The sequence below is a fragment of the Callorhinus ursinus genome, unplaced genomic scaffold, assembly GCF_003265705.2.
Source record: "Callorhinus ursinus isolate GAN/ISIS: 27379988/994484 unplaced genomic scaffold, GSC_fseal_2.0 scaffold19, whole genome shotgun sequence".
Lineage (NCBI taxonomy): Eukaryota > Metazoa > Chordata > Mammalia > Carnivora > Otariidae > Callorhinus > Callorhinus ursinus.
In genome coordinates this window covers 15,175,302-15,200,477 of record NW_027397081.1, presented here as the reverse complement: position 1 = coordinate 15,200,477, position 25,176 = coordinate 15,175,302, and the positions used below count along the sequence as shown (strand labels likewise).

General features: G+C 55.9%; 2 protein-coding genes across 4 annotated transcripts in view; one reads left to right on the top strand and one right to left on the bottom strand.

Annotated features, from left to right (window-relative positions):
• Nucleotides 1–1,086: 1,086 nt before the first annotated feature.
• TREH (trehalase) lies at nt 1,087–16,630 on the top strand. The gene is given in 16 exon segments (XM_025893839.2): nt 1,087–1,205; nt 11,503–11,603; nt 11,741–11,882; nt 11,964–12,054; nt 12,794–12,894; nt 13,020–13,112; nt 13,234–13,350; nt 13,460–13,582; nt 13,796–13,845; nt 13,944–14,138; nt 14,677–14,894; nt 15,170–15,281; nt 15,616–15,728; nt 15,975–16,028; nt 16,281–16,376; nt 16,379–16,630. Coding segments are annotated over 16 exon segments (1,977 nt in total).
• An 86-nt stretch (nt 16,631–16,716) lies between these two features.
• PHLDB1 (pleckstrin homology like domain family B member 1) overlaps nt 16,717–25,176 on the bottom strand; it is a 47,580-nt gene continuing 39,120 nt past the window's right edge. For all 3 annotated transcript variants that reach the window (XM_073903829.1, XM_073903830.1, XM_073903831.1), the window contains 4 exons: nt 23,342–23,458; nt 22,978–23,080; nt 18,890–18,975; nt 16,717–17,994 (listed from right to left, as the gene is read on the bottom strand). In XM_073903829.1, coding sequence (XP_073759930.1) covers nt 17,854–17,994; nt 18,890–18,975; nt 22,978–23,080; nt 23,342–23,458 — 447 coding nt within the window. In that variant the 3' untranslated portion in view covers nt 16,717–17,853. The remainder of the gene's footprint in view (nt 17,995–18,889; nt 18,976–22,977; nt 23,081–23,341; nt 23,459–25,176) is intronic.

Genomic DNA, 25,176 nt, shown 5'->3' with positions numbered 1-25,176 from the left:
TAGAACTACCCTATGATCCAGCAATTGCACTATTTACCCAACGGATACAAAGATAGTGACTCAAAGAGGCACCGGCACCCCAGTGTTTATAGCAGCAATGTCCACAGTAGCCGAACCATGGAAAGAGCCCAGATGTCTATTGACAGATGAATGGATAAAGAAGATACCGTGTGTGTACACGCACACTCACATATGTGTACACCCACATATATACGTACAGTGGCATATTACTCAGCCATCAGAAAATGAAGTCTTACCATTTGCAATGCTGTGGATGGAACTGGAGGGAATTATGCTAAGCAAAATAAGAGAAGGACAATTATATGGTTTCACTCATGTGGAATTTAAGAAACAAAACAGGATCATAGGAGAAGAGAGGGAAAAATAAGATGAAAATAGAGAGGGAAGCAAACCATAAGAGATTCCTAAGTCTAGGAAACAAACTGAGGGTTCCCGGAGAGGAGAGGGGTGGGGGGATGGAGTAATTGGGTGACAGGCATTTAAGGAGGGCACGTGATGGAACGAGCACTGGGTGGTATATGCAACTGGTGAATCACTGACCGCTACCTCTGAAGCCAGTAATATACTCTATGTTATGTAATTGAATTTAGACTAAACACACAAAAAAGGAAGGAAGTGTGTAGCATCTGGAGGCAGGGGTGTCCGGAAGGAGGGGGGCAAACAGGGCAGAGGTGACCTTTCCGGTGGGGAGGGCAGGGCCATCTTGTCCTGTGGCAGACCCTGCTTGGGTGTAGACAGCAAGCCTGAGTCGTAAAGGAAAGGTCACACAGTCACGAAATCTCGGGTGGTGACCAGTTCACAGCGCACCCCTTACCGCGCACATCCCCCCCCGGCCCCCGTGCCATTTCAGGCCTGAGCCATCAGTCTGCCCACACTGCTGCAGCATCCTCATGTGCCCCGGCCACGCGCCATGGCTGGGACAGAAACCTGAGCCGTTCTGTTTGAAATGTCAGAGGAAAAGGTAACTCTCTGCAGTGGTGATCTTGGGGCTGAACAACTGGCATCTGGGTCACAGATGTGCCCCTGACATGCCTGTGCCCGCTGCCCCCGCTGCCACCCCACCACATGACTCTGAGGGAAGGGCCCGTGCCGGCGGCACCTGCAGAGATGAAGAAAACAAAGGAGAACAAGTACGAGGTGGGGGCAGGAGTTGGCCTCTGCAAGCTGAGCGCAGGAGTGGCAAGGTGCAGTGCACAGACCTGGCATCCAGCCCCTCAGGTGGCCACGCCCCACACATGGACTTTGGCTGCCTCAGGTAGGCGGGTGAATCAGGCTGTGCCCCTGCAAGCGAGAGGTACCAGGGCTGACTCCTGGGCCACGGCCACAGCCACCATGCAGGGAAAGACCCAGGAGCTGTGCTTGCTGCTTCTGTTGGGGCTGGGGTCCCAGGGTGCCCTGCCCCCACCCTGTGACAGGTAGGAGTGGGGAAGGCAACTGGGGCTGGGGCAGGAAGGTCGGGGTCCGGAGGTTGGGATGAGATCTCAGGCGCTGGGGGTTCAGCCCTTGGGAGGGAAGAGGAGGGAAGGAAATTAGCTTTCCTGGTGTAGCAGGCTCTGTGCCGGACACCGGACCTCCAGTGCTGGGGAAAGAGGGGGCTGCCTCCTGATCCAGGTGCCAACCTTCCAGTGCCCTCCATCCCTCCGTCCACCCCTGGCTCCAAGCTCCTCCTCAAACTGTGTGGGGCTCTCCTCCCGTTGTTCTGGGAAACTTTCTGCCGGGTTTCCAGTTTCCCCAGCTTGGAGGTGAGAGGCAGTGTCAGGGCCCGAAAAGTGCTCCTAAGTTTAACCTCTGACCTCGGTGACCAAGAGCCAAGTCAAACCTCTTTGCAGAGCCATAGTTCCCATCTCCAAATAAGACAGATAAGTGAGACTAGACTGTCCTGCTTCTTGGGCTCACAGGGCATCATCCATTTCTCATTTAAATGGGTTTCTTGAGCTCTCACTATGTCCCTTGGGCTGCAGCAGGGAGCGAGAGAAACAAGGTCCCTGTCTTCGGGGAACTTACGCAATTAGCAAGGAAAATACTGATAGAAGCATAGCTAAAAATCAGATGCAATGAGGGAGCCGCTCCGGGTGAGTAGAGGGTGTCTCAGATGGGATGGAGAGGGAAGATGTCTGCAGAGGAGACAGTGGAGCTGAACCGTGGAAGCAACCATCATCTCTGTGCAGATCTGGAAGCCCGTCCAGGCAGGGGAACTGAAGTGCAAAGGCTCTGAGGTCATGATTCAAGGAAGAAGGCCTCTGTGGCCAGGACAGAGGTGGGAACAGGCCAGGGGAGAGACGAGGACCAGGGCTCAGGTGTCAGTGGTAGGACCAGAAAGGTGAGAAGTGGTTCCGGATGGGATGTATTTTGCAGGGGGTGCTGATAGGACTTGCTGATGATCGAGGAATGTGAAGGGAAAGGTATTACCCAGGGATGATTCATAGATTTTGTTCTGAGCAGTTGTAATAAGGATTTCGGAGTGGCTGTGTGATCAAGAGTTTTGTCAAGCATGAGGCGGGTTTCCAAAAGTATGGAGAGAAGACTATGTCCGGGGTTGGTAAGACCACCCCCAGCTCCAGTGATTGACTACTCACCAAATAGTTACATCCGGGGTTACATTTATTCCAGTGAAGGGCTATGGACTAAAATCAGGAAAGGTAAAAGGCACAGAGTCCAGGAGAGAAGAAACACCAGCTCCATTTGTCCTCTTCCAGTGGATTTGTATGAATAGAACTTACCTTTTCCAGCAACATGTATGACATCATGCATGAGGTATGGCCAACCAAGAAGCTCACCCGGGCCTCGAGTTCAGGGTTGTCACTGGGGCTCGTGACAGAGGCGTGGAGTACTTAGTTACTCAGTCTCCAGGTCTCTAAGTCTGAGTGATGCTGGGTGGCCCTCGGTCCTTCTGTGAGTCAGCACATTATTGAACCTGATGGGTTTGGGGGAACCTCCCAATTTGTAGCCAGTTGGTCAGAAGTGGGTGTGGTTTGGGGCCCCCCCGAACTGACCCCTGCTGGCTGGAACGAGGGCCGTCTTGGGGACTGTGCCCATGGCCTGAGTTCATTGGTTAGTACCAAGAGTGGACTGTAGTGCTGCAGTGGTTGTCAGAAAATGTGTGATTTGCTGGAAGGACCTTGCCTGGCTGGGGCATGTGGCCCGGGGAAAGCAAGATGAAAGGACAGGAGATGAGCACCCTTTGGTTCCTGGATGGCTGCAGGGTCACCCATGGTTTGGAACAGCAGCTGTGTTGTGATCAGTTCCTGGAGGTGAAGGTTAGCAATGGAATCTGGAGATGATGGGTCCAGCTCCCAGAATGTTGGCTCACTGGATGCCTAAGAAAATGCAGAATGATAAGAAATCTAAAAATGTAATCCCTGGTTATTATTATCCTATAATAACAAACATGAAAGTGAGAGATGGGCCAAGCTTTGGTTCTGGCCAGTCCAAACCTCAGCCTCTTGGGGCCCCTGCCTAAGGAATGTGGGGGGGCAGGATCCCATTCCTGGCTGGCCCGAGGTATGGCCACTAGTTTCAGAGCCATTTCCAAAGGGAAAAAAACGATTCTAAAACAAATAATGAACCAGGCTAGACCAATTTCCAAGAGAATAGGATAGACAGGGGGTGAGCCAATGGGCTCATCCCAGCAGGGTAGAATCTTTAAACAGTTATTGAGAAATGGGGTGAATAAAGCAGCTGCAGGTAGGGTCAAAACAAAGGTGTTAATGCAGCACTTCTTAGAAATTTAGTGGACCAATTAGAGCCCCGGTAGGCCCCCAAAAAAACAAGGGACCTAAACAAATCTGTTTTATTCACCCTACTTTGGAGGAATTAGGAAAAAACTTTGCAAGGCAAAGATGGTAATGAGAAGAAACCTGACCTCCCATCTCCTGAGGCAGAGGTCCCGCAATTTAATCAAGATAAAGATTGGTGAAAAGCTTAGGGTCTCTTAACTCTGTCCCCTGCTGGAGACTCAAAGCGTTATGCATGTGAGTCAGAAGGTCAGAGGGTAGAGAAGATTCTGGACTGGTGCACTGTGATATCAGAAGCCCGGGTGAAGCCCTGAAAGGGGCCACAGTCAGATTGAGAGGATGAAGAAATGTTAAGAGTTGGTGGGATTAAGGTGAATGTTTGGTTGGAAATTGGAATGTTTAGACAGACTTGATGTCAAGGGGTTAGTTTCTCCTTTCCCCGAATGTGTTTTAGGAGTGGCTATCACGTCTGGCTGGGGAGCACTTACTCTATCTAGTATTGTAAAACCCAAACCCGTCAGCGACGCCACGGTTAGGAACACCAGGGTCAAAGGGGCTGAGGTGAAAGTTTCTTTGGTGTTTGAACACTTCTCATGTGAAGAGTTTGCCTCTATTTTGCCTGAATGCGTTACAGGGGTGGACATTGCGTCCGAGCGAGGAATGTTTCTAGTCTCTGGTAACATAAAACAAAAGGCATGTGAATCTGCCCATCACGCTATTGCTTCTTGTATTTTTAAAATTTTTTTTAAGATTTTATTTATTTATTTGACAGAGAGTGAGGGAGAGAGAGCATAAGGAGGGGGAGCTGCAGCCAGAGGGAGAGGGAGAAGAGGCTCTCCCCCAACCAGGGAGCCCGACAGGGGGCTCGATCCCAGGACCCTGGGACCATGACCTGAGCCGAAGGCAGACGCTTAACTGACTGAGCCCCCCAGGCGCCCCTCCTTCTTGTGTTAGACATTCCAAACGGGCACTAGTAAGATTGCCTGAGGTCACACAGGTCACATCCTTCTGTGGAGCCTAGAGGGTGGCTTAGAGCAGAAGCCTTGGGGCCCCTCCCAGCACGCCTGTCAGACTTTGGACTAGAAAAATAGCCATTTGAGAGGCAATTACTAGCTTGTTATCAGATATTGAGACTGCCCCTCTGAAGGACATAAGATAATCTTTTTTAAAAAAGATTTTATTTATTTAAGAGAGAGCACATGAGCCCATGGGTTAGGGGGTGCAGAAGGAGAGGGAGAAGCAGGCCCCGTGCTGAGCAGGGAGCCCGACCTGGGGCTCAATCCCAGGACCCTGATGTCAGGACTAAGCTGAAGTCACATGCTTAACCAACTGAGCCACCCAGGCACCCCAAGATATAAGATAATCTTAAAACCTGAAACATCCATAATATCTTGGGTTATGTTGGAGAAATGATCTAAGAGGGAGGGCAGTGCCCCGAAGAGTTCCATAATGCAGTGGGAATGGTTTATGCAGGAGCAGACTGCGGGGGGTGGTGGGGAATGTAGAGTTAACTCCATGAGTTTGAGATCAGATAGACTCCGTTCCTTAGAACTGACTTTGGAACCACCTGAGGAGTGATGGATTCTATTGCCACATGGACAGTGCCCTATAAACAACTCTTGATGGACCAACAAAGAGCTGTTTTGTTCATGGATGGTCGTTCCAAGGTGAACACACTGCACTGGAAGGCTGCCGCTATGACCAGAGATGATAATACCAGGGGCGCCTAGGTGGCTCAGTCCGTTAAGCGTCCAACCTTGATTTCGGCTCAAGCCACGATCTCAGGGTTGTGAGATCTAGCCCCGCGTCAGGCTCAGCATGGAGTCTGCTTGTTTCTCTGTTCCTCCCTCTACTCCTCCCTCTGCTCGTGCTCACTCACTCTCTCAAATAAATAAATAAAATCTAAAAAAAAAACCTCAAAAAACACCAAATCAGCTCGGTGGGCTGAACTGCATACTATTTGCTACTGTGTTTGGGTTTTTATCTACTCTTGGTGGCCACCATCCTGGCCATGTGGTCAGGCAGGAGGGCAATGGGAGAGTGGTCTATAGAGACATCACCCATGTGTGGCACAGTCCTATGGAAATTACTGTGAATTTGAGGAGTTCATTAAAGTAGAACACGTTGATGCCCATCAGAAGAACCCCCTTCCTAGATCGGAAAGTAGAGCCAGCAAGTGGGTATCCCAGTGTGTTCACGTGAGGATGCCACGTGGGGTTGTGAACCGATGGGACATTGGGAGGTGGCAGCCGTGCAGAGGTGGGCTGGATCTAGATGCATGGCCCTTGCACCCCGTGAGGCACAAAATGCCAATAAGCTGTTCTGTCAACAAAAGAGACGGGCTACCGGACAGGTTCCCTGGGGGAAAGGACACTCGTGGAGCTGGCTGGTAATACCCGGGTGGGAGCCCGCACTCTGCTCTAGGTGTCGCTGTAAATGCTCAAAATACTGTCATAGGACCAGACCAGAAGATACCGCACCGATTTGGACCACGGAGTTACATTTTTTCAGACCAGGGAACTCACTTTCATCCTCCGAGCCGTGGTTCGATGGAGAGCTGGAATGGACCATGGAAACGTTGGCTGTCTGAGACGGGGAGATACAGACATGCAGGGCTGGCCGACGCAGCTTCACCAGCATGCGCTCACACTCACCATGAAGGGCTCCCAGGAGGGTCCCTCCTGGATAGATTGCTCCGCTTTTCTGGGAGAATCTAGGCAAGAGGAGGCTGGTATGACCATGGGGTTCTTCCCATGTGGGAGGAAGAAGATGGTACGACTGTACTTTTTTCTTTCTCCCCCACATCACTTCAACCTTCTTTTCTCTGCCCGATAGAGGTGCCAGGCCCAAGTCCACAGCCACACGTGTCAGCAGCAGGGATGGCTCCTAGGTAAGAGAATGGAACTCTACCCTTACACCACTGTGTCTGAATCCTAAGAGCCTGATGCGGTGCGTTGCAGCTTCACCCCATCTGGCTAAATGGGGGTCACTGAAAGCGGCTGTATTCAAGCCTCACTCAGGCCTAGGGGTAGGAATGGCCCGCTCGAAGTGAACGCACGTGATACCACTCTGCGTGAGCGGAGGGGACCGCGGGGAGGCTCTCTAGACTAGCGTCGCTGCTGCAGTCTGGACCAGTGGCCGAACGCAAGGTCCTTTCCAAAGCTAGAAAAGCTTGGGTATAAATGGAGAGAAGGAGAAATAGTAGCTGAAGGTAAAGAAGTGAATACATGGACGAATAATAATATAGTGGGAGAAATCCACTGTTACATTAACACTTTAAAAGAGGCTCAGAGCAAGAAGGGATGCTGCCTCTTAGTTTCAGATGCCTGAAAGGGTGAATGTATGTACTGCCAAGACGTCTCCGGCTTTGGAGCCTGACAAGAGCAAACAGAAGCCTGCAAACCTGAGTGGCCTCGTCCGGAGATGTTCTGGTCAGATGATGCTGACTAGACTAATCATGACTGTAGGAGACTCTAGTAATTCTGACTTCCTTTTCCACTTTACATCTGCCGTAGTGCGAGATGATAATACACTGGCGTTGTTTAGAGAATAATTTTTTTAAAGATTTTATTTATTTGTCCGAGAGAGAGCACAAGCAGGGGGAGTGGCAGGCAGAGGGAGAGGTAGGCTCCCCACTGAACAAGGAGCCCGATGCGGGACTCGATCCCAGGACCCTGGGATCGTGACCTGAGCCAAAGGTAGACGCTTAATGACTGAGCCACCACCAGGCGCCCCCTGAGGAGGTTTTAACTCCACCTCCGAACATGTGCAGGGCATCACTATCGGTATTAGCACATGGCTTATTTACATATGGTCATAGTACAATGGAGTTCCATTACAGAGCAAACTGGAAGAGTTAGAGAGCTATTCCCTGTGGACTCAAACCTTGCCCTTATTCCAAATATTATTATGGACAGGCGTCATTACAGGTAGCTGTGATTTTATTATTTATTACAACAAATTATAATTTGTTATTTCTGGGTTCTGAGTCAGTTGGAGGGAAAGCTAGTCACCCTGTCTCAGCTCACAGCCTGGCACGGAGACTGGTCTCTTTTGTGTGTTGTTCGTAGCAGGGCCCACCTCCTTGCTGGGGGAGGGCACGGGTGATATTCAGAATAGTTCCGTCCCTGCTGATTGTATAACAGTGTGTGTCTTCTTAGCTGTTCCTGGAGCAAGGGCAGTTGTAGTCGGGCTCAAGTACACGTGTCCACAGTACGTGGTTTGCAGTTCCAGAAGATTCCCACAGGCATGGCTCTTGAGCCTCAGTAGCTAGTATGGAAGGCCATTGCCTCATGGCTACTTTGCCTTCTGTCAGCATTAAAATAGTCAAGAGGCTCTGTTGGCTGAGGGTGCTGGGCCCTGGCATCAACCAGCCTTATCTGTTGCCTTGGCCTGACGCATTTCACTAAAGCCTCATTGTCCAGCCTGACTCCCAGCCTTTACTTTCCTCCTGGAAGAGAACTCCTTCTAATCTGCTTGTTCTAGCTAATAAATATTTTTTCCTCTGGATGCCTCTCCTCATTAAAAGCAAATCCAGTTTGTTCCACAATGGGGGACCTGTCTCCCCCAAGGCCCCCCCTTTTTTGAGAGAGAGAAAGAGAGCACATGGGAGAAAGGCAGAGGCAGAGGGAGAGAGAATCTTAAGCAGGCTCCAGGCTCAGTGCAGAGCTCAACACAGGGCTCGATCTCATGACCCTGAGATCATGACTTGAGCTGAAATCAAGAGTCGGACGCTTAACTTTCTGAGCCACCCAGCCACCCTCCAGCCCTTTTATGTCTCATAGTCCAGTGTTGTTTCCATTAGGTACCAAAAGCCCGAATGCCACTGGGAGACATGTTTGGTACCCAGAAATGGGGGTCCCCCATACTAAGCTGAGATAAGTGGTAGTCACGCCTAGGTGCAGTTTATTTTGAGATATGCCGTGAGGCCTCCCATACCCTTCCTCATCTCAGGATGGGGTTATTCCCCATGGGAATTTGGATAGACTACACGATGCCTACTGCTTTCATCCAACAAGCAACCCATTTTTTCTGTTCTGTTTAATAGCTTTCTATTCACAAAAACAAGGGTGATCTGCGTTTGTACATATAGCACACTGCACATGCTGCTATGTTTTGTCCATTAAAATTGGGGGACTTTATTTTTTAAGCAGGCTCCACGTCCAGCATGGAGCCCAGCTTTGGGCTTGAACTCATGACTCTGAGAGCAAGGCTTGAGCTGGGATCAAGAGTCAGATGCTTGGGGCGCTTGGGTGGCTCAGTTGGGTGGTCATGAGATTGAGCCCCACATGTGCTCAGCATGGAGTCTGCTTGAGATTCTCCCTCTCCCTCTGCCCCCTCCCTGCACTCGCACTTGCTTGCTCGCTCTCTCTAAAAAAAGAAAGATGCTCAACTGGCTGAGCCACCCAGGTGCCCCAAAATCAGGGGCCTTTCTATAAGTATTTGATTTTCAAGGTTTATAGTTGTATACAGGGCAATTAATCTGCCAAGAGTTGTAGACCACCCAGTCCAAAGACCCAGTGGGGAGTAGTTTCAGGAAATTCCTTCCAAGATGACACCCTTCATAGTAGGTATAATCTAAAAACTTGAAAGACACTGGCCTGTCACTCGGGTTGCCTTCAGTCGTCAACAGTTACTCTAGCTCAGCGTCATATCCAGAGACCAGAATGTCTCCCAGAGTGACTCCGGCCCTGTTTGCTGGCTTCCATCAACGGTGTCAGGTTCCAGAGGCAGGCTGGGCACGGCAGGTGCAGGGCCCCACCGTTCCAGGCATCCCATACGATTGTGCCTAAGGACCAAGGAAACCTCTTGCTCCCTCCAGGCACTCGTGGCGTGCCAGATTGCCCATTTCCCTTGAACACCTGCCTGTTCATCTCTTTGCCTTCAGCTGCCTTTCTCCTCTCTGTGTGGCGCTGATTTTCACTCCACTTTCCCCCTTTGGAAGGGATGTTGGATTTGGCCACTGCTCTTGTCTAGCTCGCCGGCAGCACAACCAGCCTTGTGAGGGCTGTAGAGGATAGAGTTACACAGCCCCGAATGGGGGCTGTTCCCACCACTGAGCGACACAGCCCCATTCACTGTGAGCCCCCACCTAGCCACATGGGGCGTGGGCACAACCCAACCCATCAGGATTTGAAAAGAGAGCTACAGTCTCTTACTTACAGACCATTCATGCTTCTGACACCACAGTGGCAGGTCGGGTCCTAGTAGGCTCAAGGTCAGTGCAGATGATGTGGGAAAGAACTGTAGAGTCCTGCCATCAGCCTCTCCTCATATCCCCCAGAAAAGTGGACGAATCTATCCCGTGGGCACCCTCCTTTGGCCCCCACCCCATGCTGAGTGTGAGCAAACGCTTGTGACGCTGTGTAAGCCTGCCCTTCCTGCTTTTCTCTCTCCCTGTTTCAGACCACAAATGTGTCAGTTGTCTGTTCCGGTTCTGTATCAGGCCAGCACTCGGAGGGTGACATGTTACGCGCTGTGTCCATTTGACACGTCTCTTGGCCCGTTGTGGGAACCATGCGCTGACCCAATTGGCACAGTATCTTCTGTTCCAGTATAGTATTTTAAGCATATTCATCTACAGTCAGGAATACAAAGCTACTTTAATGGGCCCCTTGAATTTCCCGAGTGATTTTCTGAGGCTCATGCCCGGTGCGAGCATCCCCTTTCCTAGTCCAGTTTTTCCCTGCCCCTGAGTCCATAAACACCCCAACACGGGCGCCTGGGTGCCTCAGTCAATTAAGTGTTCGACTCTTGATTTCGGCTCAGGTCATGATCTCGGGGTTGTGGGTTTAAGCCCCGTGTTGGACTCCATGCTGGGCATGGAGTCTACTTAAAAGCAACCATAGGAGCTTTTCACAGTCAATGTTTCCATCACTGCAAGGGAAAGAGCATGCAGTTTCGCCCACTGAGCTGATCTGTTTTTACATTCTTCAAAGATTCCCATCAGTTGGTCAGAGTGCAGTAGCCTTCAAAACGAGATACTGTCTGCCCGCCTTGGCACTGCCGTCGGCGGCCAAGTAGCTTTCTGTTGGTCGTGGAGATCTGCCACAGGGCTCCTCCCGCGACTCCTCGGGAGCTTCCCGCAACCCGGCGGGAAAAGAGGCCACCTGCCCGTGAGGTCCCCGTGTAGCGCTTCCTGTGTAAACCCTTTCCACGTATGAAGGAACTCTTTGGAGGCACCGCCTTCTTCATCAGAGACATCACTCAGGACACCGTTGGTACTTCCGGTCACAGGAAGATCTGCTGTCCTCCAGGCAGAAGGAGGTTTCCATAAACGCCCAATGGCAGGCTAGTAACTGTCTCCCGAATGATGTAAATCCCACGCCGCATCCGCAAATTCCCTGGTCCGAGGTCTCAGCAGTTGCCCCCGGGTGTAGCTTACAGGCTTTTGCCCTAAGCCCCCTGGTCGGTTTCGCCCAGGGCCGCGGCACAGGGTCGGTCCCCCCTTCTGATGTGTCACTGATCCGAGTGGTCCTCTCCTTTTGTCCAGGGGGAGTCCACTCTGCCAAGTGACCAACCAGTGTGGGCTCGGGCCCTTGTTTACATCCTTCACTGCAGAGGGCGCTCCTCGTTCTCAGTGGGCTATGTCCCCAGCACCTACACACCCCTACCCCACCTGGGTGCGCACACGTTCCCCGGCACACTGACACATAGCTCCAGGCTAGGGAATGTGCCCACCCTCGAGCCTGTCTTCTCCCCTAATGGTGGTGACCTGACCTGCCCCCCTTCCCGACACTGTCCGCAGCCAGATTTACTGCCACGGGGAGCTCCTGCACCAAGTGCAGATGGCCAGGCTCTACCGGGATGACAAGCAGTTTGTGGACATGCCACTGTCCTCGGCTCCAGGTGAGGCACAGGGGGGACCCCACCTCCTAAAGCTTCTGCACCAAAGATGACAGAGGGCAAGACGAGGCAGAGAGGGGCCTCCCTCAGGGAGGGGCTCCTGGGGTCCACCTGACCCCTCCTTGCCGCCTGGACCCCAGACCAGGTTCTGCAGTGCTTCGGTGAGCTGGCCGCCACCCACAACCACAGCATCCCCCTGCAGCAGCTGCAGGCTTTCATCCAAGAGCACTTCCAGGCCGTGGGGCAGGAGCTGCAGTCCTGGACTCCTGAGGACTGGAAGGACCGGTAGCTCCTGGACAGGAAATAGGAGGGGGCCCTTCAGACAGGCCTGCCCGCCTGAACCCTGTGTGGTCCGTGTTCTTCCGGTCTCCAGTTCCTGCAGAAGATCTCGGACCCCAAGCTGCGAGCCTGGGCAGGGCAGCTCCACCAGCTCTGGAAGAAACTGGGAAAGAAGGTGTCCACTCCTGGGTCTCAGCCCAGGGGATGGAGCTGGGAGAGGGGGATGCCAGCTTGGGGCCCCATTGCCCTTAGAGCACAGACAGGGACGTACTTTCTAAGAAGACAGCCTCCCACCCACTGGGTCCTTGAATGGAGCTCTCTAGGAAGAATTTCTGGAGGGGGTGAAGGGAATGTCTACTTCTAGCTTCTCACCTCCTCCCTGAAGCCCTCACCATCCTCCCCTACCCCCACCTGCCACCTCCAGGCTGCCCACCTAGGCTCTCTCTTCCCGGAGCTAATCAGGTCAGGACTCTGCTCAGGAACAGTTGCCACTGCTGATTGTGGGCTGTGGTCAGTACGTTCTCTTAGACACTTTCTCTCCGTTGAGGCTCAGAGACAGCAGTGGTTTGCTCAAGGCTGCACAGCACCTGTCCTCCCAGAGGATGGGAGCCCTGGGTCTCTGCCCCTGGCTGGGCGGTGGCAACAGAGATGGCGGAAGGGGAGTGGAGGAAACGGTCCCCCTGCCTGGTCCTGATACTGGCCGCTGCCTGGTGAGCCCCTGCCAGGGCCGGGCTGAGTTAGCAGGGACTCCAGAGGCCGGCCTGTGGGGCCGAGCAGACCTGGCTTGCGGCGGCTCCGGCCTTGACCAAAGCCACACGGCTGACCAGCAGCAGAGCCAGAACTCATGCACCGGCCGCCAGGGCCTCCACACGGCGGGGCCTGTGGGCTCCCTGTGCCCTCTGTCCCGACTGCAGGTGAAGCCAGAGGTCCTCAGCCACCCGGAGCAGTTCTCTCTGATCTACTCGGCACACCCCTTCATCGTGCCTGGCGGGCGCTTCGTGGAGTTCTACTACTGGTGAGCAGCCAGGCCTGCAGGCCGGGAGTCGGGGAGCCCGGGGCCAGCGGGCTGTCCCGAGCAGAGGGGGGCACCCTGACTGGCCCGGGTGCACAGGCCGGTGCGCGAGCTGTCCGTTTCCCCAGGGACTCCTACTGGGTGATGGAGGGGCTGCTCCTCTCTGAGATGCCCGGGACGGTGAAGGGCATGCTGCAGAACTTCCTGGACCTGGTGCAGATGTAAGGGGGGGCGGGCCCCTCAAGGCTGGGGCGGAGAAGGGGGTGCCAAGGGCTTGGCGCTGGATTGGCCTTGGCCTTCGCCGCTGGGCAGACGCACCTCAGCCCGCGTCCTTCCTGGCAGCTACGGACACGTCCCCAACGGGGCCCGCGTGTATTACCTGCAGCGGAGCCAGCCCCCCCTCCTGACTCTCATGATGGACCGCTACGTGACCCACACCAACGACACCGCCTTCGTCCGGTGGGCCCCCCAGCCCCCCTGCTGCCGCGCAGGCCGCCCTACCTGGGACCTCCCAGGGTGCGACTGAGGGGCCGTGCCTGGGCTGAGGCGGTGCCTGGCTCCACCCCAGGGACAACATCGGGACCCTAGCCTTGGAATTGGACTTCTGGATGGAGAACAGGACCATCTCTGTGAGCTCGGGTGGGAAGAGCTACGTCCTGAATCACTATGCTGTCCCTTATGGGGGACCCAGGTAAGGAGCCGCCTGCCAACCTCTCGGTCTCTCGTTATTCACTCTGGTCTGAGGGCCATGACTTAACACTGCCTCTCGGATGCTGATACTGAAAGCCCTGGGCAATCCAGGGCCCACGAAGGGCAATCCAAGGGCAGTTGAAGCAACATGGCCTAGCCTCCAGCTTGCACTTAGAGGGCTCCTAGTGCCAGGATGCCCACTTTCATCTTCCAGGCCAGAGTCTTACAGCAAAGATGCTGAGCTGGCAGACACATTGCTGGAAGGTGAGCAGTAACAAGGTCAGGGATCGGGGTGGGGCTGGGAGCCTGGTGTTGGGTGTCAAGCTCTGGCCCCCCCTTCCCCTGCTGCTTTGTCCTCACAGGGGACCGGGAGGCTCTGTGGGCTGAGCTCAAGGCTGGAGCTGAGTCTGGATGGGGCTTCTCTTCACAGTGGCTTGTCGGAGGCCCAGACCCTACATCTCTCAGCAGCATCCGGACCAGCAAATTCGTGCCTGTTGACCTCAATGCCTTCCTGTGCCAGGCAGAGGAGCTGATGAGCAACTTCTACTCCAGACTGGGTGAGCCAGCAGGAGGGGCGGCGTGGGTCCTACTTCAGCCTTGGCCGTGGAGCTGGAAGTAGGACCCTGAGTGAAGGGCCTCCAGCCTCCTAGCCCGCTCCGTACCTCACCCCTAGGGCAAGAGTACACATGGAGCCCACTCTCTCCACTCACCCTCCCTTTCTTACTGGGAGGGACTACTAGGGTCTGTGAGAGGACACCTGAGTCCACACATTCAAACTCCCTCCATTGTCTCTCCCCAGACAATTGCCCTCGGACCTGTCGGAGCTAGAGAAATACACATGGCCAGTGCCCTCCTAGGACGGCCCCGGGAGCAGGCCAGTGCGGGTCCTGAGAGCCCTGCAGGGCCATAGCTCAGGAACTCCTAGTTCCTAGAGGCCAGAAATATGGGCTCCAGGTCTGCATGTTCCCTTGGTGTCAGGACTTCTAGCCCTTGGGGAGCACAGCAGGAGGAGGCCAAGGTTGACCTCTTTCTTGGAGGCATGGGACCCAAGGTCAGGCACCCCAGGTGTTCAGCCTAAAGACAGTGTCACCCCAGGGAACAACATCCAAGCCACAAAGTACAGAAATCTGTTGCAACAGCGCCTGGCTGCCATGAGAGCCATCCTGTGGGATGAAGAGAAAGGGGCCTGGTTTGACTATGACCTTGAGAACGGAAAGAACCACCTCGAGTTTTACCCATCTAACCTCACTCCTCTCTGGTCCGGCTCTTTCTCTGACCTGGACGCCGTGGACAAGGCCCTAAAGTTTCTGGAGGTGAGGGGGACAGCAGAGCGGGCTGGTACACTGGGGGCAGGACCACCTGCTCTCTCCCTGAGTCTGAACTAGGGACCTCTGGCAAGTGGCAGCCACCCCCTCCTGCCCCCACTCTGGGTCTGAGCCTGCGGGTCCCACTGGAGCCACTAGGGGGCAACTGTGAGCTAAAAAGACAGAAGCCCAGGAAGGGGGCCATCTGGCTTGAGGAGGACCCAGCCTCTCGGCTCTTCATCCAGCCCCCACCCACAGTCCTAGAAATGTCTGGAACCTTCTAGGACAGCCAGATCTTGACCTACCGGTACGGGATCCCGACCTCCCTCCGGAAAACAGGCCAGCAGTGGGACTTCCCCAATGCCTGGGCCCCCCTGCAGGACCTGGTCATCAGAGGTAGGGAGTAGGGAGGTGGGGATGGGGCATATCCCAGGGCCATCCCCCGCTTGCATCTGGAGGGTCCGCCCCCTGCTGCTGGGAAGGTGTGAACAAAGCACGTGGGGTCCTTCCCTGGCTCTTCTGGTCTCGTGGCTTCCCACTCGGCTGACCTTTGATAGAGGGAACCAGCCCTCCTTTCTCCCTCCAAAGCCAGGCCCTGGGGAAGGAGCACACTGGCTTTTCGTGTGACTCACGATGGAGGTCTTAGGGCCCGGGCCTCTTTCCCTCCTTGAGGAGAGTAAGGCTCTGGCCACCCCAGGGGACTCAGGGTCCTGCCTGGGGTGGGGTCTAGGTCTGGCCAAGTCTCCTTCACCTCGGGCCCAGGAAGTGGCTTTCCAGCTGGCTCAGAATTGGATCCGAACCAACTTTGAGGTCTACTCCCAAAAGTCAGCCATGTTTGAGGAGGTGAGCTGCTCCTGAGCCCAGAGCCTCCTGGGCTCCTCCCCACGGTGAGCTGGGGGGAGGCCAGGCTTCGCCAAGCCCAGGGGCAGTGGGGACGCCCGGTGGCCATTCTTGGGCACTGCAGGGGTCAGAGCTGCAGGCCAGAGTAGCTTCTCCCAAAGGGGCTCCCATCTCTTGCTCCCCCTGGAGGGCTGAGGTGGGGGGCCTGGGGGTGGTGTCCCACCTTAGAGTCTGTCCTGCTGTTCCCAGTGTGACATCGGCACCGGTGGTCAGCCAGGGGGCGGAGGGGGGCATGACGTTCAGGCGAGTGGGCCCACACCCTACGGGGAACTCCAGGGCTGGCTGTGTTGTCCCCACAACCGCCCATGACCTCCCCTGTCCGGGCCTCTGTTTCCTCCCACGTATGTGGGTCCCCAGGGAGGAGGCTGACTGGAGCTCCTTTGCACCCCTGGGGCTGGGCAGTTCTCGGGCCTCTGGGTGGGGAATCTCACAGCCCCTAAAAGGATTTGGGGCCTCCCCCAGAGATCTTGCCCCACTGACCCTGTCTCTCTCCAGGAGGGCTTTGGCTGGACCAGTGGAGTGGTCCTGATGCTCCTGGACCGCTAGGGTGACCGGCTGAGCTCGGGGACCCAGACAGCTTTCCTGGAGCCCCCCCACCCGGCCTCACGGCTGCCCTTCTACTCAGCCTCCCACTCAGCCTCCTGCCTCCTGCCACAGTGATGGGCCTCCCTGCCCCGTCTGCCTCATTAAACTTCTGCGTGAGTCCCTACCTTCGCCTGCCTCTTCATCTTCCATCCCCCACCCCCAGCCAGTCCTTGGAGTGGGGTCAGGGGAGGGACCTAGAAATCATGGGTTGGGCCCTTGTTCCTCCTGGAACATCATTGTCCCTCCTGGAACATCAGTAAGGGGGGTAAGTCCTGTTCTGTGGGGACACTTAGTTCTCTTACCCTCCTATTCTAGCCCCATACCTCATGCAACCTGGCTTCCCAGACATACTCCAAATGCTTTATTGTTCTGTTGAGATGCTTACAAATACTGAAAATCACCCAGCCCGGGGCCCAGCAGCCATGGCCCAGTGGTGGGCAGGGAGGTGGGCTTAGTGTTAAGGCATGAAGGGCCGAGGCCAGACAGCTGGTGGCCTGGTCCTCTGCTCCCCATTTCTGTCACCCTTCCGAGGCTGAAGGGAGGGCAGCCAGACCTCAGGGTCCTCTCGCTCTGCTGCCTCCTCTCCTGCTCAGGCTCCCCCTGGGGCATCTGAGCAGCCCTCCACCCGTTAGACACTCAGCCCGTACAGAACCCGTCTAGCCGCCTCTCGCAGCCGCTGCCCTCCTCCTCCAGTCTCTGGATGTCCGAGCTTCGTCCCTTCTGGCTCTAAGCAAGGCACGAGTGGAAGGAGAGGGCTGGACTGGGGGGCCGGCAGGGAGGGGGGGGTTTGGTCTCTTCCCCTCCCCCCCCAGCTGGAGAGATGGCGGTACGTACCCTCAAATGGGCCCACGGTTGAAGCATGGGCGGAGCCACAGAGTCACAGCCATGGGTATGTGACCATGGCGATGAAGCAGTCACTATGGAGATCAGGGGATGGGGTTGGGACCTCAAAGCTGACACTTGAGGTCTCTGGCCCTTGAACAAAGTAATAACAAAATTGCGGGGGAGTGGGATTTGAGAAGTACACCGCCTGAGCTGCTCCCCCACTCCGGAGGTGGCTCTCCTCAGCCCCCAAGGCCCCTGCAACGGGGGGCTGAGGCAAGAGGGGATCTTTGGCAGATTCTGGTACCATCATTTGTCCTTTGAGAAAGCGAACCCAGGCTGGGGAGCGCAGGTGCCAGGTCAGAGCTTGAGGCCCCCTCTGTGCCAGTTCCGCAGCCTGGGGCAGGACCCTGAAGGGTTATTGCAAATTCTGAGTTCCCGGGAGCCTCCCCACTTTTTATCTGCTGGCTGGTTCTTTAGGGGGCCTGAGCTCAGACATTCACAGGACCCACTCCTTAGAACAGTACCAAGGCTTGTACAAGGGCTTTGGGAGCACTCCTGCGCGGCCTGGGGCCCAGGCTGCGGCTCTTCTCCAGGGGCCGAGCCGTGCAGCAGGTGGGCTGGCCTGAGGGTCCAGAGGCCCACGCCATGACTGGTGTGGTCAGTTCATGAACTGAGTGTAGCCCTCAGCTCCGGTGACGATGACATCCATCCAGATGCGCATGGCCTCTGCCGACGGCGCCACCATGTAGTACAGCCGGTCATGGGTCTTCACACAGAAGGTGAGGGCTGGGTTCGGGCTCTGCCCCGGGAGAGAGGAAGGTGTAAGACAGGGCTCACCTCTGACATTCCATCTGCCCTTTGCCCTCCCTGGCTCCAGGGTGCCCTGGAGCTCGAGACTGAGTCCCCAACAGGCCCCAAACCTAGTCCCCACCCGTCAAGGGGGCCCCGGGCCGAGATGTTCCCCTCCTCACACCTGGGCCGTCCCTGGACCCTGGCGGGGCCCGTACCCTGCCATGGGGGCGGGGGGGGGAGGGGAGGCTCCATTTCTGGGCACCCCTGGGCACAAAAGTATCAACAGAATCAGACACAGAGGGCTACTCCAGTGAGGACCCAAACCTCCTCTCGGCACCAGAGGGGCAGATGGAAAAAGCTACGACCGGGAGGCTGGGCCCAGGACCCCAGAGGAGCAGAGATCAGGGCTGAGGCGGCACCAGAGGCTTGCGGGGAGGCTGCTTTGCATGAGGGCAGAGGGCCCAGGCTTCAAACGTGTCCCCTTTATCGATCCCGTCAGCCCAACCCCGTCCCTGAGAACCCCTTCCTCCCCGCCTCAGCCATCCCTTCGGCGCCGCCCGCCTCCCCACAGGCCTCTCATCTCAGGAGAGGGGGCAGCGAGCCCCTCAGGGGCTCCCTGCAGCCCCCGCTGCTGCTCCCTCAGGCCCGGGGAAGGGGGCTGGAGGGGAGAGTAAAGGGGTCAGGGGCCAGGAGGGGACAGGAGGCATTATTAATGTGCAGTAGTTCTGGTTACAGGTAGGTGGGGAGGGGTACCTCAGTCACCACAGGGAAGCTGAAAAACCTCTTCTGGGAAGGGGAGAGGGAGAGAGCGAGAGAGAGTTTACAAAGAGACCGAGGAAGGGGTCCAGGACTCGAGAAGACAGGCTGCTGGGCCCACCCCTTCCCCTGCGGCCCGCCCTCACCTTGGCTGCACTGCGCAGGTGGTCATAGTACACTTCCTCGATGGCCTGGAAGTAGATGACCCCCTTCAGCTTCGTCTCATGCTTGTCTGCAAAGAAAATAGGGCCGGGCTGAGGAGGCCCACCATCCCTCAGGCAAGGGGCCACCGATGGAGCTTCCCTGTCTGGGAAAACGGGCTGATTCCCAGGACTCCAAAACAGAGCCCAACAGGGAGCCCTGAAGACATGGCCCGTGCTCAGCCTTGCTCAGAATTAGAGAATGCAAAATAGAACCTCACTGAGATAGCACTTCTCACCTGTCAGAAGGGCAAAAATATGCAAAAAATAAACACGCTCTGGGCAAGTTTATGGAGAAACAGGTGGGCTAACAGATGACAGGTGGGGTATACAGTGGTAAACCCTTCGGGAGGATTTGCCCGAGTCTACCAGAATGAGAAAGGTGTTTGTCCTCTGAGCCAATGATTACACTTACGAACATTTACCTTACAAATAACAAACTTACGTGATTGTTCACCACAACGATATTTGTAGTTTGGAAACAAACCAACTGTCCCTCAAATAGAGATTGATTAATAAATTAGAGTTTAGCACAGGATGGGATACTAGACCTCTGTTTGTTAAATGACAGAGAAATACCTCATAGGGGTAGGGTAGAAAAAATACATATAGATTCAGAAATACACCCTTCAAATGTATCCGATATATTTGCTATAGAAAGATCTGATCTAATGGCAGTAAAACAACATATCGTATGCCATTTTTTGTGTAAGGAAAGGAGTAAGAATCTCTGCATTTGTTTACATTCTAAAGAAACTACGCAAGAGATTAGGAGCGTAGTGAGGAGTTGTGAGTAGGAGCATTAATTCTCAATGTAAACCCTCTTATGTGTTTTGATTTTTGAACTGTAGGAGTGCGTTTACCTATTCAAGTCTAATAGTAAAAACCGGAAGGAAGGATGTCGCATCCGGAGGCCGGTGGGGAGACAGGAAGGAGCGGGGCCGACAGCAGAGGTGACCCAGCCGGTGGGAAGGGACAAGGCACTGCCAAGGGAAAGCCCAGGGCCTGGGCCGTCTTGTGGCAAACACTGCTCACACCCGAAAGGTCACACCGTCAACTAAGCTCACGGTGACAGCTGACAGGCTGCCCCTTGGGGTGCACCCTCACCCCCGTGTCATTTCAGGCCTGAGTCCCTGAGCCGAGAGCTACGGCCTCCTCCCGTGCCCCCGCCCCACCCTCTGCCCCTTCAACTCCCCTTCCCTAAGGACAAGGTGGTGAGCTTCTTCAGGCGAATTGAATCCTGCTGTCTCAGCCCGCCAGCCTCTCTGCTGCTCCCTCACTGGGACCCTGCCGCCATCTTGGCTTGGCAAAGGCTGTTTACAGGCCACCGCCCACACCGCCCTCTGGTCTGGTCTCATGTCCTTCCCCGGCACCAGCCCCAAGTTCTCTCCGGCCAGGCGGAGCTTCTCCTGGGCCCTTCGCTGTGGGCTCTGTGTACACTGGAATGGTCTCCATTCCCTTGGCAAACTCCTAAGTGGTCTTCAAGACCCACTGCAAATGGGACCACTGTGGTGCCCGGTCACACGCTCCTGGGCTCCCACAGCACGGACATCCCTCTGTAGAACTGACTCTGCCGAATCTGAGCCCTCCTCTGCCCGTGCACAGGTCTCCCTCCTCCAACAGCAGCAACTATGTGCCTAGCGCACAGTAGGTGCTCAGTGTTGAATCAGTGAGTCCGAGGCACTGGCGTCACCAGAGATCAGAGATCCGTCTCTTAGGAACCTATCCTCTAATGGGGAGGAAAGCACACACATATGGGCGTTTATGAGCTACGCGACCTTGGGCATGGCTGGGAACGGCAAGGGTGCACCTACACGTCCGAGGCAGTCATGAGAAGCAGGTGGTTGGCACAGCGTCTGGCACCTGCCGGAGCCTCTGTGATCACAGAGCAGACAGAGCCTCTCTAAGGGTTCTATATGACAGAGGGCAGGACCCGTTCCCGGTGAGGCAGGGCCAGGGAAGGCTTCGCAGACGCTGTATCTGACCTGGACCCCGTAGAATAGAGGGGTGCCGCCAAGTTAGTGGGAGGAGGGTCCAGGCCAGGGCAGGGAGAATGGCAAGTTCAAGGCAGAAGCAGGCAAGTCACACCCAGGGCCCCGATCAGGTCCCCGGCCCATCTCCATCGGACACTTGCGCTTGGGACAAGGATGCAGCCCCACCCTGCTTCCCTCCAATAGCAGCTCCTTCCCACCTCTTCCTTCGCTGGAAACCGCATCAGCTCCAGCCCCCGCGTCCTTATCACCCACGTCTCCTCATCTTTTGCCATCTGGCTCCCGCTCTGGACGGAAGGGCCTCTGGGTCCACGTTATTCTTGGCCTTTCTGCAGTGTCCCTCATCGCTGGCGACACTCCCTGCCTGCAAATGCCGGCTCCTCTGGCTGGCTTCCCTCCCCGTTTCCGCCCCTCCGTAGAATGTGATCTTCATTTCACTAACCCTCAGGAAGCTCGTGAATGCCCAGCGCCAGCGCAGCACCTGGCCTCTGGCTTCCCACCTCCTGCCCTCCCCCTTTGGCAGCCCCTCCTCCTCCTCCTTCCCCAGGGTTCAGCCCTTTCCCTCTGCTCTGCTCTGAAGTCCAGCCGCCTGGGTTCAGTTTTGGCTCGGCAGCTTAGCAGCTGTGAGACCTTGGGCAATTTATTTAACCTCTCTGAACCTATGTTCCTCATCTGTAAAATGGGTATAAAATAGTGCTTCCCGCACAAGATGATGATGAAAAGTCAACGTGATGATACATGCACAGTGCATAGCACAGCACCCAGTTCATGCAGCGCTCAGTAAGTGTGATCTGCCATTACTATTACTCCAGCACAATCAACTTTAACCCTGACCTTTCTCCTAAACTTAGGTGTCCCTGGGGCACTTCAACCTCAACATGCCTAAAATGGAATTCTTCTCCCCAGGCCTGTTTCTCTCAAATGCCCACAAAGTCCCTTCCAGCCCAGGTGGAAACATGGGGACACATGGGCCCCTGCCTCTCCTGCCTCGCACAGCCAGGGCCCAGGCAATCAGGGAAGGCTTCTTGGAGGGGGTGAAGCTTGGTTAGGGACCTGGTTAGACGGGAGGCAGGCACTCCAGGCTTGGGTGTCTCTGCCACCAGACACTTAGGCCCGCTCCTTCCAGGCTCTGAACAGGATTGCTCTCCCCGGCTTTATGGCTGGATGGAGCTGGGTGACTGCCTGAGCAGCCCCACTAGTGACCTGAGGACAGACCCCAGCCAGGGCATTTAATGCCCATGCAAGGCGCAACTGGGCTTCCCTTTACTCTCTGCCACTGTGGCCTGCAATGTTCTAAAAATGCATGCTCTCGAACAAAGGGAGCACTGACGCAGGGGGGAGCAGAGCCCCCACCAACCCACAGGGCACACGGACTCGTAACTGGTGAAAAAGGAAACTGCGGTTTCGAGCCACTGGGATCTCAGGACTGGTTGGTCCGCAGCACACCCTGGCCTCTCCCGACCTGCGTGCCACACAGCATCCTGCACTCAGCGTGGGGACCGTCCAGAGGGATCTCCAGGGACGGGCAATTACGCTGGAGGCAGGGTGGAGAGCAGAAGGAGCAGAGCGCGCCAGGGGGCCTGTCCCCGGGGCTGTCCCGCGCGCTCCCTGGCACCGCTCAGCTGCTTGTCTTAGAGCCTTTGAGGGAACGTGCCCAAGGCGGAATCCACAGGCCTCCACACGCCCACGGAGCCTGGGCGTCCCCTACAGCACACCCATCCTGCCTGGCTTTCCCAGTCTGTCCACGATCTGCCTCCCTGACCGCAAGCTCCAAGGGACAGAGCCGTAGGCCCCCAGCTTGTCACCAAGGCCTCAAACAGTGCCCAGAGCTTACTCCATGCTCGGTAATATTGCCGAATACGTGAACGAGCAAAAGCTGAAGGCGGACCAAGTACCGTCTGTACCCCGGCAGGGAGGGGAGGACAGGCCCCAGCTCAAGCCCCCGGCCCCACACTGGTAAGCCTGGCCTCCCTCCAGAAGACCAGCTGTCCCGGGTGACAGCCCAAGGCTCCGGGCTTCCGAGACGGTCTGACGGGAACTCACCCACGTAATAGGAAAGGGTGCGCTTGAGCCGGTCGAAGACAAACCAGCGCTTCTTCCATGATTTAATCTTGCCGCCCATCTTAACCAAGTAGCCGCGGCAGACCTGGCAAGAAGCAGGAGTGAGGAAGGACCCGGCGGCGTAGCCCCCAGACCTCTCCTCCCGGAGCGGCACTATAAAAGCCGTCGCCTGTGCCTGGATTTTCGGGGGACTGTGGCCCACAACGCTTCGGGCCAGCACACCAGGTCCCGGGACAGAGACCACTCGTGTTAGGGCAGGAACTGGGGCCGCTATTCCGAAGGCCCAGGAGGTGCCCAGACTACAGGGTCCTCTCCCCAGCACCCTGGGCCCACACAGGCCTCGCACCTTGCTGCTGAGCACCACGTGCAGGCAGGTATCGACGCCGTGGCCCGACGACTCAATGTGGGTCTTCAGGTCGAAGTCCTCCTTCCGGATTGGCAGGTAGCGGGTCAGAGGCCGTGCCTGGGGACAGAGGGCAGCGTCAGCAGTCTCCTCTCTTCCCCGCATCAGCCCCCTGTCCAGGTCCCTTGGCTTCAGTCCCGAACCCCTACTGCTGCCATCGGTCCCTCCCCCACCCCGGGGCTGTCACTCTGGTTTCCGAGCGCTTGTGGCAAAAGCAGAGACCTAGCGGGCCTGCACTGATGCAACCCCGGCCCGGGCAAACTGCTGAGTGGCTCCATGCCTCAGTTTCCCCACCTAGGACCAAGACACAGCCATCCCTGTCTTCTCCCTGTCCCTGGTCTCCCTCCTGGGCTGAATGGAATAAAGCAAGAAGCCAGAGGTGGGCAGGCTCTGGGAAACAAAGCCCAATAAGCAATCTGGCCTATGACTTCTCATCGGACCATGTTTGGATCACATGGCCTCTCTGGGCCTCCCTTTCCTTATACGTAAAACAAGGGTTTTGAACTAGATCATCACTAAGGTCTGTTCCATCTCAAAAATCCTGATACCAGCTAGACCTTTTCTCCTACTCTCCCTCTACGTTAGAACGGCCGGAAAAGGAAACATCATAAATTAGAGAAAAAAACGAAACGCACAACTTCCGGGAGGTACCCCGAAGACGGGCTGGCTGTGCCCCCTCCTACAGCAGACACCGGTGCCCCTGCAGCGACACCTGAGCCCCAGGGCAGGGGGCTGTAGGGGAGAGAGACGCAAAGTGGCCACGGGCTGGGGCAGGAAAGGGGACCTGGACTCCTGACGGAGAGGCCAAGCATGGAGGTAAAACTCAAGAGTTTCTGATTATTTTTTTATTTCTATTTTTTTGAGAGAGAGCAAAAGAGTGAGCGTGAGCGGGCAGAAGCAGAGGGAGAATCCCAAGCAGGCTCCACACTCAGGGCAGAGCCCGATGTGGGGCTCGATCTCATGACCCCGAGATCACGACCTGAGCTGAAATTGCGAGTCAGACGCTTAACTGACGGAGCCACCCAGGCGCCCCCTGGTTATTTCTTAATTCCCAAACCCAATCCGGGTGGCCTACCCCTTAGAATTCATGCTGTTGCCTCACGGGACATCAGGGACCTGTGGTCGCTGGTCACTGCTGGGGAAGATCCCACAGGACCCCCACCCTGTGGGGGGGGGCTTTATAAGACTCAGCAGGAAGGACTAGCCTGAGTCCCATAGGCTCTCACATGGGGAGGGGGGCAGGATCTGACACAAGAGACATGGGTGGAGCTCCCTATACAACCTAACTTCTCCTGCCACCTTCAACTGTTCTGCTTAAATCTGTGTAAAGAAAAAGCTCAGGGGCGCCTGGGTGGCTCCGTCGTTAAGCGTCTGCCTTCGGCTCAGGTCATGATCCCAGGGTCCTAGGATCGAGTCCCACATCCGGCTCCCTGCTTGGCAGGAAGCCTGCTTCTCCCTCTGACCCTCTCCCCTGCTTGTGTTCCTGCTCTCGCTGTCTCTCTCTGTCAAATAAATAAATAAAATCTTTAAAAAAAAAAAAAAAAAGAAAAAGCTCAGGATTCCTGTCCCAGAACGAGTACGGTTCTCTCTTGGAGATGTAAACAGCAAGTCAGAGTGACACCATCTGCTGGTGGGGGCCTGGAGCCCCGAGTGTGGTGCAGTGAGGGCCAGGACAGCCAGGAAACACACACACACACACACACACACACACACACACTCGCACACACCACACACCACACCACACCCTCCCACCACACCCCCCCACATGCACACCCCAC